This window comes from Platalea leucorodia (genome assembly GCF_965183815.1).
Source record: "Platalea leucorodia genome assembly, chromosome: 5".
Lineage (NCBI taxonomy): Eukaryota > Metazoa > Chordata > Aves > Pelecaniformes > Threskiornithidae > Platalea > Platalea leucorodia.
The window spans coordinates 58,579,550-58,596,206 of record NC_138827.1 but is presented as its reverse complement, the minus strand read 5'-3'; the positions used below and the strand labels follow the sequence as shown (position 1 = coordinate 58,596,206).

Genomic DNA, 16,657 nt, shown 5'->3' with positions numbered 1-16,657 from the left:
AGCACAAAGAATGATACTCTGGCAAAAACCCAAAGTTTGCTTAAAAACCCTAAGCTAACTACTTATTTCAGTTTCCTGACATATGTTCCATTAACCCAGTTCTAGCTCAGAATTTTATTAATTGACACAGCTTCAGCATGGCTCAGATTAATGTGTGGGAGTCCCAGTGGCTTTGAGCCTGCAGTAGATTTTATCGTTACCAATTTGATCGCAGGATTTTTTGTAACGTTCTGTGCTTAGTGGCATTCCTGATAGGATTCATTAAGTTTCCCATTATCCATCAAGTTTTTGCAGACTGATGGATGCCAGCATTTTAGATTTGAAGAGTTCTTAGTCTGTGATTTGACCATCCCCAGGACCAATAACTCATGTCTTTCTAAAGCTGGTTTGGTCATCCTTTCTTTTCCAAATATATGCGTTGTCATCTTTTCTTTGTTGGGCTATGAGGTAAAGACTGCTGACCAGTTAATTTTATCTCATGGTCTTCAGTACTTATTTGAATGTCACAAAACCTGATGTCTTCCTCCTAGTGCAGCAGTACCTTGCTCTACTTGTTTTGTTACGAAACTTTAGCTGATAGTACAGTTCTGCTGATTTGGAAGGTTTTTAACAAAATGTAGGGTGAGCAGTTTAAGTACTGAGTAAGAAATAGAATTCCTGGTGAGACGCAGGAAAGTAGAAAAAGGAGTAATGGGAAAATTGTTTTAAATGAAGGGTTTTAATTACTGTAAGTTTATGAAATATGAAATGATTAGAGAACTTGAGATAGGTCTGCATGTTGATGTGGTGCTTGTAAAGAAGGAAAAAGTAGTGGCACAGGTTTGGAAGCAACTGTGGAAAGAGATGGCTTAAATTGAGAGAACAGAGTGACCGTTCTGTGAATCTACTGTAGGTTCTCCAACTTAGACTTGAATGTGGACAGGTTTTTCTGCAATTTTCAGGGTGATTCTTCTGTCTTGTTAGAAATTGGAAAGAGATATCTGTAATCATAGCATTCAGATTTACATGCGTGGTTGATGGGATCTTCTTTTAACAAATATTTATGAATCAAAAAGTTGTATGATCTTTGTGTCTTAAAGCATACTCATATACCCATAAGATTTGAGTCCTGGAAGTTTTCATGCTATACCTCATCAGCTGCCACATAAAAACTAATCATATGAGAACTCCTGCTCTTTCAATGCCGTATAAAATGGATTGGATCAAGTTTCTATTGCACTGTGTAGCTGAATCTGTGGGAAACCAAATCATTATACAGACAGTGTTAAATAACCCCACAGAGGGCTTGGTGAATAGAAAAAGAAAGAAGTGGCTGGAAAGCATATTTTCAATTAACAGTAAAATTAAGTAGAACATGTTAGTATTCAGGAGTTGCGTTCCTGTAGGCTCTGTTTTCCATTCTAAAATTCTAAACCTGCAGTTATGAAGAGTTAGTGGAAATGTTAGATTTCACTTCGGAACCATAAAACTATGTAGTTAATGGTGAAATACTAACTAGAATGTGTTATCTTTCACTAATCCAACCAAATGCATTGTGCAAAAGTTAAAACAAGTGGTGAGTAATAGCAGGCCTTAACAGTAATCAGTCAATAATCAGTTTCCCCAGTCAACCTCTGCACCCAAATTTCAGATAAAACTATGAGGAAATAATTATTTATATCTGTAGGCAACCTGGCATGCTGCTAAGTGAAGCTTCTGAGTGATGGATAACATCAGACACATTGCAAAAATACAGTTTGAATGTGGATAGAGCTTGGTTGTAAAAAGATTCAGAAATAACATGATAAAATGAGCAGTGTTTACAGTGAAATTTGGTAACTTGTGTCCTGGAGCGTACTGTGCTGATGGGGAGCAAATACTGTACTCCCTTCTCTCTCTTTTTTTTTTTTTTCCTTGTAGCCAATGTCCATTGTAATTTTTCTGTTGAATTTCAGGAAACTTCTAATGATTAAAGGAACTGTTTCTTTCTGGAATCACTTTATATTCCCACATGTGGGATATATCTCAGAATGAGAATCAATACCAGAGATGATGGCAATTCCAAAAGCCTCATTATAAGCAATCTCGATGCTGTGCTTGGGAGAGCAGGTAACTTCTACCTGTGAAGTTACATTTGTCATTGGAGCATTAAAAAATTCATATCAGGAAGTGGAATGTCATGAGCTGATTGTTGAATGTGAAATAAATAAAATTTCTTCTCTGCACTCCAATGTGATATGTTGGTAACTGTAGGTTTCTTTTTAGTGGTTGCCATGCCATTACCTGAATTCTGCTGATACTCCAGACACTTGAAACCATTTCAAAGCTATTTTAACCAAAGGGGAAGATGAAATACGAACCTCAGAGGTTCTGACAGCAACCAGTCAGTCACTTGAAGGTAGTCTGCATTCTCTTTTGTTAAATAGGAATTACCCTGGAACCATCCTTTGCTATACTGTGGTAATTTCCTACTTACCTGCCAGCAGTTTCTTTAAAAAAAAAAAAAAAGAATATTTTTTGTAGTTTTAAAAGCTTGGCCAGTGTAGCTGTTTTATTTTTAAATATATAAAATATATATAAATGATATACTTTATATATAATATATAAATAAAACAGCCACACTGTTTTATATGTAATATTTATAATATATTTTATATATTATATATAATAATAATAGTAGCTATATAGCACTATATATATTTTTTTATTTGCCTGTGTTTTACTTGTTTTCTTCCTAGCTCTTGAATGTTTCAGGAGTCAGATTTTCCTGGTCTAAATATGCTCTCAGTTGAGAAAACTCAATGCTAACATTTGAGGCCAGCTGTCACATTGTAGATTAGTTGTCACATGCCAGTGGCATCAGACCAGTGCCTTGAGCACCTGTATTCTGTTGAGGCACATCTTCCATGCTGGTACTGGATTTGCAGATTGACCACTGTGCTCATTCATAAACTCAGGGACCTCTTTGTAGTGAAGGCACTCCAGGGTCATCAGGGCTTGAATGCCCTGTATTTCTGGAGAACAAAAGATGTGTGTAAGCTTTCCTTTCCCTGTTTTTGCCGTTTGTGAGAACAATAAGAATAAATTCCAAGATTATTCTCTGAGGAAGTCCAAGACAGATCTTGGTGTGGTAGCTAGAACCAACCTGGGAGACCTCTGCTGGGAAAAGAAAAAGAAAGTTTCAGGGATTGTCTTGGGCAACATAAGTGATTTTTAAAAGTACTTAAATGTACTTCAGATGTACTTAAGTACTTGAAAAAGAAATCGTTTTGTCAGAAGAACCTGCTAGGACCTGGTGATCTTAAAGATTCAAGAACACTTCCAAACCAAAGCAGAAGAAACAAGATAAAATCAAACATGAAAAATACATCAGCTGATTTCCATCTAATCCTGAGATGACAGAAGAGACCTCTATTGACTTGAAGGTAATTGCTTCAGCTTGAGGCCGTACTTCTGCAGTCAGTAGTGGATCTGCACTGAGTCATCCAATAAAGCAGACTTGTTCTGCATCAGCGACGTGATTGTAATTAGCCACAGCACATAATGGTCTGTTCCTGTTAGCTTTCTTATGTCAAATCTGATTTGGTAGATGTTAGAAACAAATTTGGTGCAAGAATAAACAATCAATGCCAAATTAAAACTTACTGTTTCACCCCTGCTGCCTCTGATCGTCTCTTCAGCCATCAGGTTTCACATAAAAGTTCCAAATGCCCATCTTCATCTTCAGCAAGTAAGTTTTTAAGATTGATGCTTTTTATGGATTAATCGTGAAAGAAAATAAATTAACCATAGTGCAACTGCCACTAGTGCTTATCAATTAGTGACAATATAACAAATATCTCTCCATTTTTGTTTTCTTTATTTGTAAATACTAAACCAGACATGCTTCTGCTTTATAAACTTGAAAAAACACACATTCTTCATTTGCCTCTGAGACCTGCTATTTACAGGACGCGGTGTCTTTGTCAACCATAAGTACTAGTCCAGATTAATGGTAGTTTTGAGAAAGCTTACCTGAGTGAAATCTGGCATAAAGTATGACCTAGAAAACCCAAGATGTTTAGGTCAAGCTTCTTGTATTAATGTAAAACAAAAACAAAAACAAAAAAAAAAATTAAAAAAAAGAAAAACTAACCATGTGAAGCTTTGCATCTCTTTTCTTGAGAGCTTGCTGTCCTGGAGTTTTACTGTGGTGGATTAGAGACTTGGATGTCTCCAGCGTACTTTTTCATAGACTAATAGTGTAACTAGTGAGAACAAAAACCCCTGGATTGATTGTCATTAACAAAATATTATTTCTAATATTCAGGATTTAAAAAAAAAAAAAAAAACCCAAACAAAAAAAACCCAAAAAAAACCCCAAAAAAACCAAAAACAAAAACCAAACAAACAATAAAATGCAAAAAGCTCCAAACCCCTGTGTGGCAGCTAATCACTAGTTATTTTAATGAGTTAAAAGCGATGCTAAATGTTGCATTTTATAAATATCAAGTAACCTGAGCATATAGCTCCTTCTTAATACAGCAAAACCTTGCCTCTGAGTATTCCGAGATCCAATTGTCATTCAGTGGTATCAGTTAAGAGAGCTTTTCATAGTGCTTTAATCTGAGACAAATTAACACATACAGAGTCATCTTTCACTTCTATTAGTAAGTTGGAGAGTAATTAAGATGAAATAGTTGTAAAGGAAACAAGCTAATCATATTTTTTTTTAATTAAAACACGTGGTTCTTCAGATGTTTTTAAAGTAAGGACAAGTGATTTCAGCTTGTTCTTTCATAGATCTCTAAGGAGCTCTTTGAGGCCTAAACCAGAAATGCTATTCAGTCAGTGTCCTTTACTCATTTGTATGTTCCCAGGAGCTGATGTTTTCTCCTGCATCAACATCTTTATCAGTGAGGTCTTTATAAAGGCAATTTGAAATTTTAAAGCACCATGTCATCAGTGGTAGTATTGCTTGCAAGCCATATAATACAAGGAGACTTTGCCAAAAGGGTTTTTGTAAGCAGAGAAATGTTCTACTAGCTGATATGTCTGGTAAAAGTGAAGTACCTACAAATGCACAGGAATTGTATGATACAGGAATTGTATCTGAAATCAAGGGGGTTTTTTTCTCCTCTTCTTGTGTACTTTGTCCCAACTGTTACTGGTTCTAATAAAAGGTACTGTATTTCTGCATAAACTTCAATATGTTTTGGTTTGCAGTTTCCTCTGCTCCAGTTTTATCACTTATGGCTTTCCTTTGTTTGGGTCATTAAACCCCAAAAATATTAAAAAGCATGTAAGGTGTTACTACTTTTTCTCCTGTTGTTTTTCTTGAAAACAAATGAACTGACTTTGGCTTCAAGGCACAGTCAAAAGGAAGCGGGGTTTATGTGCAAAGCAGGTCAGGGGAAGAGTTTATTCTTCGATGTAAACAGGGTTATGTAAGCTGGATGGCTGCCCTGAACAATCATATTGCAACGCTCCTCAAAATATTTGCAGAAGGGTGTGGTAATGGCAAATATGAATTAGTTAGTTTAACAGCTGAGAGGTTTGACAAAGGGCTTATCGTAAGCAAACCGCCAGATAGGAATACCAGCCAACTTTTCTAGCTCATTTAGAGTTTTCCCCTTTGTTTAAACCTAGTGTTAGTAATTATGGCCCAACCAGTTCCTTGGATACTGTCTGAGCAATGAAAGCAACCAGAAAATCCCAGTTCCTTTCCATTTGATGTGTTGTGCTAAGTAGGAGATTGGTGTTCGGTATTAGCTGAGGGACTTCTGCTCTGAACACGTGCAGGTGCTACTTCATCCTTCCTATGTTAGTGTATTTCTGCTGAAATTCCCTCTGGAGAACTTGAGATGCAAGACTGGAATAGGAGATGGTCCCATGTGGGTGTTTCTGGCTCTCGCTTGTAGTACAAGTCCCTCTTCTTCATCATCTCGTAGGCAATACTGTGGGAACATTAGTTTTGGTAAAGCTTCAGCAAAAGATGTCTGGAGGAGACTTCTAGGGCAAAAAGAGATAGAGAATGGGGAGCCTTGCTGAAAAGGAAAAGACGACTGCGTTGTAAAGGAAAATAGTATTTCGATTGGAGGGAAGGGGAGGAGACATTTAAAAGTGATATCTCTAAAAACGAAGACAAGACTGTCATCTAATTTGTGAGATGAAGTTACGGGATAGTGTCTGCCAAGGCTGTTAATTTTGCTTCCTTACACTTGTAGATGCTCTGTTGCTTACTGTGCCGTTGCTTTTTCTTCCAAAAGCTTATCAGTTTCAATTAACTGGAAACATTTTTTTTGTTCCACGGTTTTCTCAGGCACATGTTGTCTCCATCTCCTGGTGTAATTCTGTGTCTTTCACCGGGAATGATTATGCTACCACAAAAGCGCTGGTCTTCAGCTTCCTTTCTGACCAGTTCAAGTTGTAACTCCAAAACGCCTTTCCTGCCTTACTGGTGTCTACATGAACTCTTACTGCTGGTTCATCTTCAATATTTTGCAAGACCATGTTCAGATACGTTGTGAGAACTTTTCACCTTTACACCCAGGTGACAAGTCATCATGCAGTCCTCTCTGATACTGTGAGAAATCTAAACGGTTGGTTCATGGTTGAAACACCTAACACAGTAGTTCCCTTTTTCTTGCCCCTAGAGATGTATCTATCAATTCAAAAGTAAATCTGGCCATCTTATCAAGCAACCACAGTATGGAATAATTTCTCTTCATTAGGGGGCTGCCATCTTGCATGGAAACTTTTCTCCTCCGTTAGGGCTGCTAATATGGAAACAGGATTTCTCTGTGATGCCCCTGAATTATCTTGTTGAAGCTCTTTTTCTCTTCAGTGGCCAGTTACTTGGGTGTGTCAGTGAAACTTGGCTCCCTGAGGTTTCTGTCTTAGTGAACTGGATCTGAAGTCTGAGGACCTTTGGCCAACTGCACCATGTAGTTATATCCGTCATCCTTGGTAGCTTGCTTTCTTCTTTTCTATTAGTGTGCTTAAATAGACATTGCCTCTGCTGGCTCAGCTAATACCACCAAATTTATGTAAGTGGTGTGGTGAACATCACCTTGAAAGTTGATAGCTGAGCAAGAAGTGTTTTAACAGGGATCTTCCAAAGTCCAGGGACTGAATTGTCCCATTGCTCTCTGCTGGAGCTGGGTGCTGCACAGCCAGCCATCTTCCTCTGATTTCTGTGCTTCACCAGCCGTTCCCTGCTCCTAGTGTTGATTTTGGTGACTCTCTGCCATGAGGGCTTTTCATATCTGGTTTCCTCTTCTTTTACTGCCTGCTTGGATTTAGAACTGCACTTCATGGCACTTACGTAATTTATATTAATTTGGGCTGTGACTGACAGGCAGGATCAGCTTATGTTAGGAGAGCTGGGCTACTTGTGAAGCATCTCCTGAACTGCTGCTTAGAATGGACTATTATTCTGAGGAATAATGTCATGTGGGTGCTAATGAAATGTAGGTGTTCTGCTTACCAGTCTTGTCGTAATGTCTAAATAAGCATGTCTCTTGCCACTGGTATTTTCATTGAGGTAGTTTAGTTTCCTGGCTGGTATTTGGATTAATTGAATTTTTAACAAGCGTCTTCTATGCTTTTGTATTTTTTGATGCTGTTGTATGCTTCCTTTAATGGAAAGTAATAACGCCCTTAAAATTGTTTCATTTTCTCTAAGTGGAAACTTACAAGCTGAAGTTTACTTCCTGGAGTAGAAGAAAATGCTATAGAACAGTGGAAGATTGTCAAGCATGATGCATGTATATGATACCTATTACTATTTTTTTTAACTCATTATTTTCTAATTTTTTATTCTGGGTAATAAATTACATTAGGTAGACCCTTGTTAAGTTTCACTGACCTGGAAGATGCGAACATTTAGATAGTTTCAGATCTTGAAGACAAAAATGTGTGTATCAGGTGATATGTCTTGGGATGTGGTATGACAGCAAAGAATGATAAAATTGAACTGTGACCTGAGTAAGGACTGGATGCTTAATAATTCGAGGTGAGTCTTCTCAGACCAAAAACTAAAGAGAGATCCTCAGTCCTCAGATATCAGTCTCTTGAGGAATAATTTCTATTTAGTCTCCTGCCTTAAGTTTTCTATGAAAAGATCTGGAACTCAGCGTATGTGTTTTAGGTAAAACTTTAGCATCTCAGGTAATTTTTGTGAGAAGAGTTTGCTTTTTTTCCTTTACAGTTCGGTAGGAAATAGCTGTATCTAAAATTCTATGTAGAGAGATCTGGAATTAATATGACTTATTGTGGAGCTGTACTTAAGCTAGGTACACATTAGCACAGCTACGCAGCTTTGCTTGAAAAGACTGGGGAGTACGAGGTACCCTAGTGATGGTGAAATCAAGGGGTTACATGCAGATACTTCATGTGAAGGTGCTGCACAATGATGCACCTCTTCTGCCATGATGTATGGAGTGGTACTAACGGGGAAGGAGAGGCTGTTTCCAGCACACCTGGCCCTGCCCCTGCCCCTTGCATGCGTTAATAAATGGCTGAAAAACGAGCCAGGAAAGACCTTACCTATTCTTACAGACTGCCTGTCTCTAACTAGGAAACTCCTGAAGCTCCCTCTCCTTTAAGGCAGGCAGAGGCAGAGGAAACTAAGAAATACTGCAGTCCTTTGCAAAAACCTCCCTCGTTTTGGTATGGTCCCTATGCAAGTGTGGGTGGTAAACAGGCCGCAACAGAGAAACATGAACAGAAGGTGTGTAGGGCTTGAATCCATGGAGAGGGAGTGGAAACCAGAGGCAGGGTTGGAGGAGATGGGCTGAAGAGCCTGGGGGCGGAGGGGCAGCAAGGGAAGGAGCATGCTGCAGACTGGATGGCTAGCCATGGTCTTTGGGCAGAGCAGCGTGCTGGGTGTGGAGAAGACAGCAGAGAGGGACTAGAGCAGGGCTGGACGGACTGGAAGGTTGGCCTAGAGCCAGACTGGGAGTTTCCCACACTTGTTTTATTTTCTGCCTTGTCATATCCCTTTTCCTTTCTTATAGTGCTTTGAATCTGGTTGTTGTCTTTTGTTCCTTTCTTATTTCTAGATCCAGTTCAACAGCTGCAGAAAGGTTTAATAGTGTATGAAGAGCCTAAAGTTTCCTCCTCAGCCTCCCTCTTCCCTTCTCCTCTCTGCAAAGCTCTTTAATATGATACGTCATCTTATGCAGACTGTGAGTGCTTGGAGGCATGATACATAACTGGCAATGCAAGTAAAACTGAGATGAGGGAATTGTTGCCATGCTCTTTTAACTCCTTTGGTTTTACTTTTCCAAGTTTTAATGGTAAATTGAAGAGAGAATACTTTTGAAAGGTTCAGCTAGTAAACTGGTACAACTTTATATATTATATATAAATATATATATATTTATATTTATATTTATATAAATTGACCTAGTTTAGAACTGAAATTACTTTGCCTGAATTTCTGTTTTAGGAGATGAATTTCAAGTTGAGTCTTTTTGTGAAGGTAATTAAATTTGAATGTCTAATAGCTATTTCAAATAAGAGTTTGCTGAGACATTGGTGAAAGTCTTTAAAAACCGTTGAGTTTGACGTTAAGACATCACATCTTATGCAGATGAGATGAAAGGCAGTAGGGCAACTGCTCTTCATGTGGTTTGCCCAGGAGAGTCCTCTAGCATATAAATTTGTGCTTTTTCTAAGTATGTTTTTGAAATTTTTATCTCTGCCTATCTGATGCCAGATGTGTTTAGCTAGGCATCCTCTCCAGTGATGCTAGCAAAGTCTTCATTGTACTGTCAACTGTTCAGTGCTCTTATAGTAAAATAATTTTTGATTGTATAAATCAAAATTGCTAGAAATGTCAGTGTTAGTCTTAATTCTCCAGTGTTAATGGATGCAAAAATACAGTTATAATTCAAATATGAACTTTAATTTAATCCACTAGAAGCATATTGTTCAGTCAATTGGAACAAGCAGCCTCTTTAAGATGACTTTTCATTCTTGCTAACTTTGGGTAAGCTAAAAATGGACAAAATACAGTGATAGTGGATCAAGCATCTTTAGTGTACACTTCTTAAAATGTTATTTTTGTTAAGATCTTCAGTGTGAATGGAGGGAGTTAGCCTAATTATCCAGCTGCTTTTGCTGGAGGCTAAGGTAGTGATTTGCATAGCACCAGAATAAATTAACAAGTTCACCAAGCTTGTGGAACAGGATTTTTCTTGCACATAATTGTGTAGCCTAAGAGTTAGATGCAGTATCTTACTATTTTTACCAAAAAGTGATGTTTTTCAGACTCATCCTTGGTTATTTTTTCACTATGATGTGAAACTTTCTTCTTTGAGAAAGCAAAAAGGGAGATTTAACCTGAAGAAACACAGTTGTGGTTTCCAACTGTGCCACTGATTTTGTGCCTCATCCTAATTTAAAGGGAACTTTATTGATATATATTTCATCACAGTACCGCTGCCCTAACTCTGATCCACAAAAATCTGTTCCGTAAGTGTTGGAGGAGGAGAGGGTTCTGGTTTTGGAGCTGTTAAGCTTTCATGCACTCTTTATGCTTATTTGGGGTCCCTTCTCTTCCCCACTCCCTCTCCCCCCAGTACTGGTGTGGCCAGATAGCAATGCTCAAGTTGCACATGGCTTGGAAGCATCCCACATGCAGTATGTCACCTGCTGATTGATTATTCCAATTAACTTATTTTCCATCTTATTTTTCTTGTACATTCAACAGCTAAACCCTTGTGCCAGATGCAGCAGTGTCATTGGTCAAATTATGCTGACCAGCTTTGTCAGGCACATGGGATCACAGAGTGGGAAAGGGGCTTGATTGTGGTCTTGAGTTGTGATTCCAAGGCTCTGTAGTTACTTGCTTACATACCAGCTACAGGAGTTCAAAATGGGAATTCATGGGCTATGCCGTGCCCAGGGAGAAAGACAGGTTTGGAAAGCTGGGTACTGAACTGTAGGACTGGAAAACATAAAAATAAGGAATTATGAGTAGAGCATTAACCTCTTTTTCCACTTACAACTAATAACCCTCTTTTGGAGGAATAAAATGGCGCGCACACACACAAAAAAATCTCCTGCTCTTTTGCTGCCTTCTTCACCCAAGGTCTCTTGTAACAAGATCGCACAAAATTGACCTGATGTTTGGCACATTGACCTTCCTAATGTAGATATGCTGTTGTCTGAAAATTTCATAACAGGTGATCTATTTTAGGGAGACTCCCAGCTTAGCTGCTTGTCCTGTTCTCTTTTTCTCCACCTTAGTTATCGTGTTAACCGTTTGCATCTGCTCTTTTTTTGGCTCAGGCTTTGAGGAGATGACTTGCCTCAGTCTTTTTAAAGAAATATGAAGTGGTTGTTTACTGTTTCCAGATCAACAAATCTCTCTGGACTCTTGACTCGTGGTTATGTAAAATTTTTGTTCACATGAAATGTAAAATACAATTCTCAAGTATTTTCACCACTCTTCGAGTATCAAGTATGTTGAATCAATTCAGTTGGTAGACTAAATTTGCTTTTTTTTTAGAAACAGAATTCGGCTAAAGTGTTTCAGGGAACGTTACATCTTTATATTGGGTAGCATTGAAATACTGTTTGCTTACTCAGCTCCATGTTCAACTGGTCTCCATTGAGGATGCTTCAGTTTCTTTACTGGCCTGTCTCATTTCCCCTATTGGGAAATGCATTTGATGTTACTTAGCCTGTCGTCTACTTCAAAAACTTTACTTCTGGAGAGTAGGAAAACTCCATTAGGTGAGAATGTGTTTGTTCTTTCTGGATAGCAAATTGTAAAAGACAGGAGCACGTCTCTCGAGTTGGATTAATTTCCGAAAAGTTAGATCTATATGATTTATTAAATGTTCCTTCCTTTTCTGTTACTTAGGCTTATATTTTTTCCCCACACACCCTCCCCGAACCCATGGCTAACTCAAGGTTGCTTTCTCAACATCCAGAGAGGTTAACTCTCAGCTGCAAACAGGGATGAAAAAGGGATTATGGAGCACGTTCACTTAGTGGTGTTAACAGATACATAAGAAAGCTGATGTATAGCAGCTGATCCAGTCAGGAAGATGATAAAACACTTTTCTTGAGGATATTATATTTAAAGAGCGTATTTGAAAGTTTGTTTTCATTAGTTGAGGTAGAACTGGTATATTTAATCTAATTACTGTTTGAAAACTTACACTACCAATGTGAAGACCGCGTCTTACTGAAAGGACTTAATAAAGATCTTTTGCTAGATTTATTAACAATTAATTACCAGTTTCTTTCTTGGTACACACCTGGGGGGAAGGGGAGGGAACAGAAAGCCCATGAGAGAAAGAAGAATCTGTTCTTGCTTGTTAAAGAAAGAGCTTTACTTCCAAAGGAACTGGCATGGATTCCTCTTGAGTGACATCTTCAGTTCAGTGAAAGCTGCTTTCTGTACATATCTGCATTTTGAAAGTGTTGTTTCTAGTTCTAGCAAGGCTTGAGGGCAGGTAGGAAAGCAGAAGCTCTTCAAGGGAAGGAAAGAGTAAAATGAAAGATACACTCAGCCCTATATGGTACAAGGTCTAGAAACATAGTAAACTTGGTGCAGCAGATCATATATGGCAAAGAAAAGTTTACTGTTAAACACGACACTAAGCCAAATAGCCACGTAAGATCATAAATTTATAATAGGTTCATACAAAAAACCTTCCAACTGCTTTGTAGTTTTGCACCTGTTGTACTTGATATGTAGTGGCTGTTGCATTTCTGAAGGTGATCATTCACTGGTCTTAAAACAGCGCAAACTGAAGAGAGTGCTTCTTTGTTCCTTATGTTCCTCTGGCTTCTTGTGGCTGTGCATGACGTTGTATCCTCAGAGAGCACCTGCAGAGGTTTCAGGTCTTGGTGTTTTACTTTAAGTGTAGATGTATAATAGATGAGAAAATAAAATTGAAAGTGTAAGTTCCTAGCTCAAATTTGTATAGTCCTCGCAGATGTATCAAGAGCCAGCAGGGAGTCTCCTTGTTTGGGGGGTTGGGGAGTGATAGCGAACGTTTAATAGTTACTGTCTACCCCATTGATTTCTTATTTCTGCTATGCTAGAATGTAAAGGTGAGATTCATCTTCCTGAACGTTAGCCAGCCTAAAGGTAGGCACCTGCTCTAGGTTATCTGCCTAGAGCCCTGTTGTAGGCAGGTGCAGAGGAAACAACTAGAGAGTGGTTCAGTTCCTCTTATTTTTGTTGCCCTTTATGGGGATGGGAAGATCTGTAATCCTTTAACGAGTATATAAAGTACCCAGCCAACCTAGATTAGAGCAGTAGTTTTTAGACAGCTGAAGCTGACAGGGTAATTCTGCCCTTAATATCCGCAAAGTTTTTATTAGAGAATTGCAGTTTTTGTAAAATGTGAATCTTCTGAGTATCGTTCTATTAAATGGGAATAGATTAAACAGATACGCACATTCCTAAATTTTACTCAAATTAGCTGTCTTGTGTTTAGACTCAAAAGAAATTCGCCAGAGTAGTTCCAGTTTTATTTAAAAGGTGGAGCAGTATCATCTTGTCTGTTCAGGATCTCCAAGTCCAATGTGTAATTGTAAGTATGTCTGCAGCGTTTCTCTTGATGTCTAGCAGTAAGCTGGGAGACAATTGGTTCCTTCTCCTCCCTCCGCATGGATCTGACATACACAACACCTAATGACAAATGATTGTAAACTCCTGCAAGGAACAAAGGAGTTTTTCTGTTATTCAGAAGTGTTTCTTATCTTCTGTGTGAAATGCTTATCAGATCAAGCTGGGTTTTGTTTAAATAATTTAAAATGCAATTGGAAGATGAGATTTTTTTTAAAGGTATAGACTTAGGGCTCCAGTTGAACTTGTAAGTACGTGTCAAGGGTGGTAAAAGAATGTAGACAAGGGAAGCAGATATTTTATTTGTGAACCTGAATTTGTACTGAAATAAAACTGTATTTCAGGTGTGGATCCATGCCTACAAGCAGAGAACAGAGTCCCAGGCTCTTCACAAGCTACCACTGCTCTATCTAAACAGCAGAAATCCCGTTCTACCAACTCGAGGGATGAGCGCTTCCGATCTGGTAAGGAAAAGAAATGTAGCTAAAACATCAGGTGTCTTAAGAGGAACAGTGTACCAGTAAAGTAGTACCTACACCTAAAGAAAAATTTGGAAGTGCCTTGGAAGAAGGGAAGAGCCTAATGAATATTTTTCAAGTAGCTTTTTGTATTTCTATACATGAGTGGTTCTGTTCAAATCCAGAACGGAGGAAATACTGGGAGGGAAAGAAATTGTAGACATGCCTTCTGATGTTTTTCTTATTGTGAATTTTACACCATGCTTAACAATTTTCTCTTGTTTGCTGATTGGGTTTCTGGTCTAGAGAACAGTTATTTAAACACTCAGAAGACTACAGTGTGTGAGTTGTGGGGTTTTTTTTTGCTTGGTTGGTTGGACTATTTTGTTAAAGGAAGGTTATAGGATTATCATATTTACTGTAGCTCACTTTCAAATATTTCCTGGTTTCAAGCAAGTGCACAAAAAAGGGAAATGTCACAATGGATATTCTACTTAATTTTAAACGGACACCAGTGTGACAAACCTGTTCTGGAAACTCTGTGAAAATACCAATATCCTCATCACATCCTGTTTCCATTGTTACTTTTCAGGTGGTTGAAGTACACTGTTTCCCTGTGAAATTCCTTGTCACAATAGTGAGAAAAGGCAGGTGTTTGGAAGCTTTTCTCTCCTACATACCTTTGGACTTTTAACTGGAAATTTTTCGGTTTGTTTTCTGGGGTAATTACATGTCTTGGGTTTGGGGATGAGAAGTGCAAGTAATGACATGCACTGCACATCCTTAATATGTTGTTGATCTTGTGTCACCTTGCTTTGCAACTGCTTGGGCATAGTGGTTATTGCATCATATTTGCATTGCTGACATTTAAAACGTTGCTTCAGAAATGGAGTTGATATGGCTGTATAGGTTCCTTACGAATAACTGAAGGATGAATGAGACTTCTTAAATATTCTGAGGATATATATGGACTCCTGGGAAAGATGTATGTATTCAGCTACACAAAGAAGAAACCTCTTAATGTCAGGGAAGATCACATACTATCAAAATTAACTAAATGACGTGTTTAAGAGTATGTACAAATTGGTCATTTGAATTTATTTTTGCATTTGAAATGTATCATCAATATAATTCTACTGTTGAGTATATACCAGGAAAAAAACAGATTTAGTGGTTGAATTACAGCCATGATTTCCAAGTTACTTTGTGACCAAGTAGATTCCAAATAAATTACAAGTAGAATCATGAATCTGGTAGAAATTAATTCATTTAAAGTAGCATATTGTTAAACTAACAGAAATAAAATCAGCAAAAAGAGCACGGCTACAACACGGAATACTTGGAAACCATTAGCTAAGAGAGCTAGGAGGGTCCAGAGCAATACGCTGTATACACAGACAGTTTTCCTGTCTCGGAGCCTCAGATATCCTATTTAGCTTGCACTGAGGATACTTAAAAAAGCAAACAAACACAACAAGAAGCAAGTAAATAACCCTACCATATTACTGGTATTGTTTGGGGGAAGTTTGGCATAGGGCTCATTAGTATTACAGTGCAAGACATGTAGAAGTGGGTGGATATTAACAAGTTCAGCTAGCATACTTGCTTAAGAATAGATGTGGCTTTTAAATGTTAGTCTAACTATCAGTGCTAATTATCAGTGCTTCCTCTTTTCCTAGAGTGAATATTTCTATGGCCTTGTTGATTTTAAGATTCTTTAAATCGACTTTCCGTGATTCTGAAGTACTGCTCACTTTCTCATCAGTCTAGAGCTCAGCTGATATTTTCACATCTCAATATGAGTATTTCTGAATGACCCTAAGTGTTCAAGCAATCCTGCCAGTGGACAGTTATTCAAGATGAAGCCTGATGTGTAGGGGGTTTAGGTTATTTCTTGTACTTATCACTGGCCAGTGCCAAAACCCTAAGTAGTACTTCATGTGGACTGCCATGTCCTTCCCATCATTGCTCCCCTAACTCATGCTTAAAGAAAAAGAATTAAAAATTCTTGCTTAGAGTGTGTTCTTCCCATTGAAATTTAAGCTCTTGGGGAAAAAGTTCTTAGTTGTAACACATGTAATTGGATTTCTTTTTCCGATTGGTGGTATATGACAAAGCTTAGTGTATCAAAACCAAACAGTTAGGTGGTATCAAAACCAAATAGTGAAGGTTTTGCTTGACTTAAGTTAAACTTATGTCTGTGCAACGTAATGTAGATATAGATTTGAGAAGCCAATATATTTTCCCCTTTTTCCTCTCTAATCTTTAGAAAAAATCAGGAAAAAAAAATAGAAAAAATTTTAGAAAAAAATTCTTCACATTTATAGCATTAGTTGTTCTCTTCTTTATCTCAATGTAGAGAGAGACAGAAAGAAAAATGCAAGGTGTTTGTTGCATGTGTTTTTACTCTTTGAAAGTATTACTACTCTGATTCTAATAGATGTTGAATCATCTAGTTCATTCAAGTCTGAAAATGCTTCACATCAGTGTTGATGCTCTTTTTCATGGCTACTCATGCTGTGAGATTTATGTATACGTAGAGCATGAATAGAAATGTTGACAAGACATTTCAGAAAACACCAGTTACTGCGAAGTAGATTCACTTTGTTCCTCCCATTACTTTGGCATAAAAAATGACAGT

At 38.0% G+C, this 16,657-nt stretch overlaps 1 protein-coding gene across 2 annotated transcripts in view; it reads left to right on the top strand.

Annotated features, from left to right (window-relative positions):
* Positions 1-16,657, top strand: part of DIP2A (disco interacting protein 2 homolog A) — a 136,662-nt gene that overhangs the window by 44,119 nt on the left and 75,886 nt on the right. For both annotated transcript variants that reach the window (XM_082311659.1, XM_082311658.1), the window contains exon 3: positions 13,903-14,022. In XM_082311659.1, the coding sequence (XP_082167785.1) occupies positions 13,903-14,022 (120 nt within the window). The remainder of the gene's footprint in view (positions 1-13,902; positions 14,023-16,657) is intronic.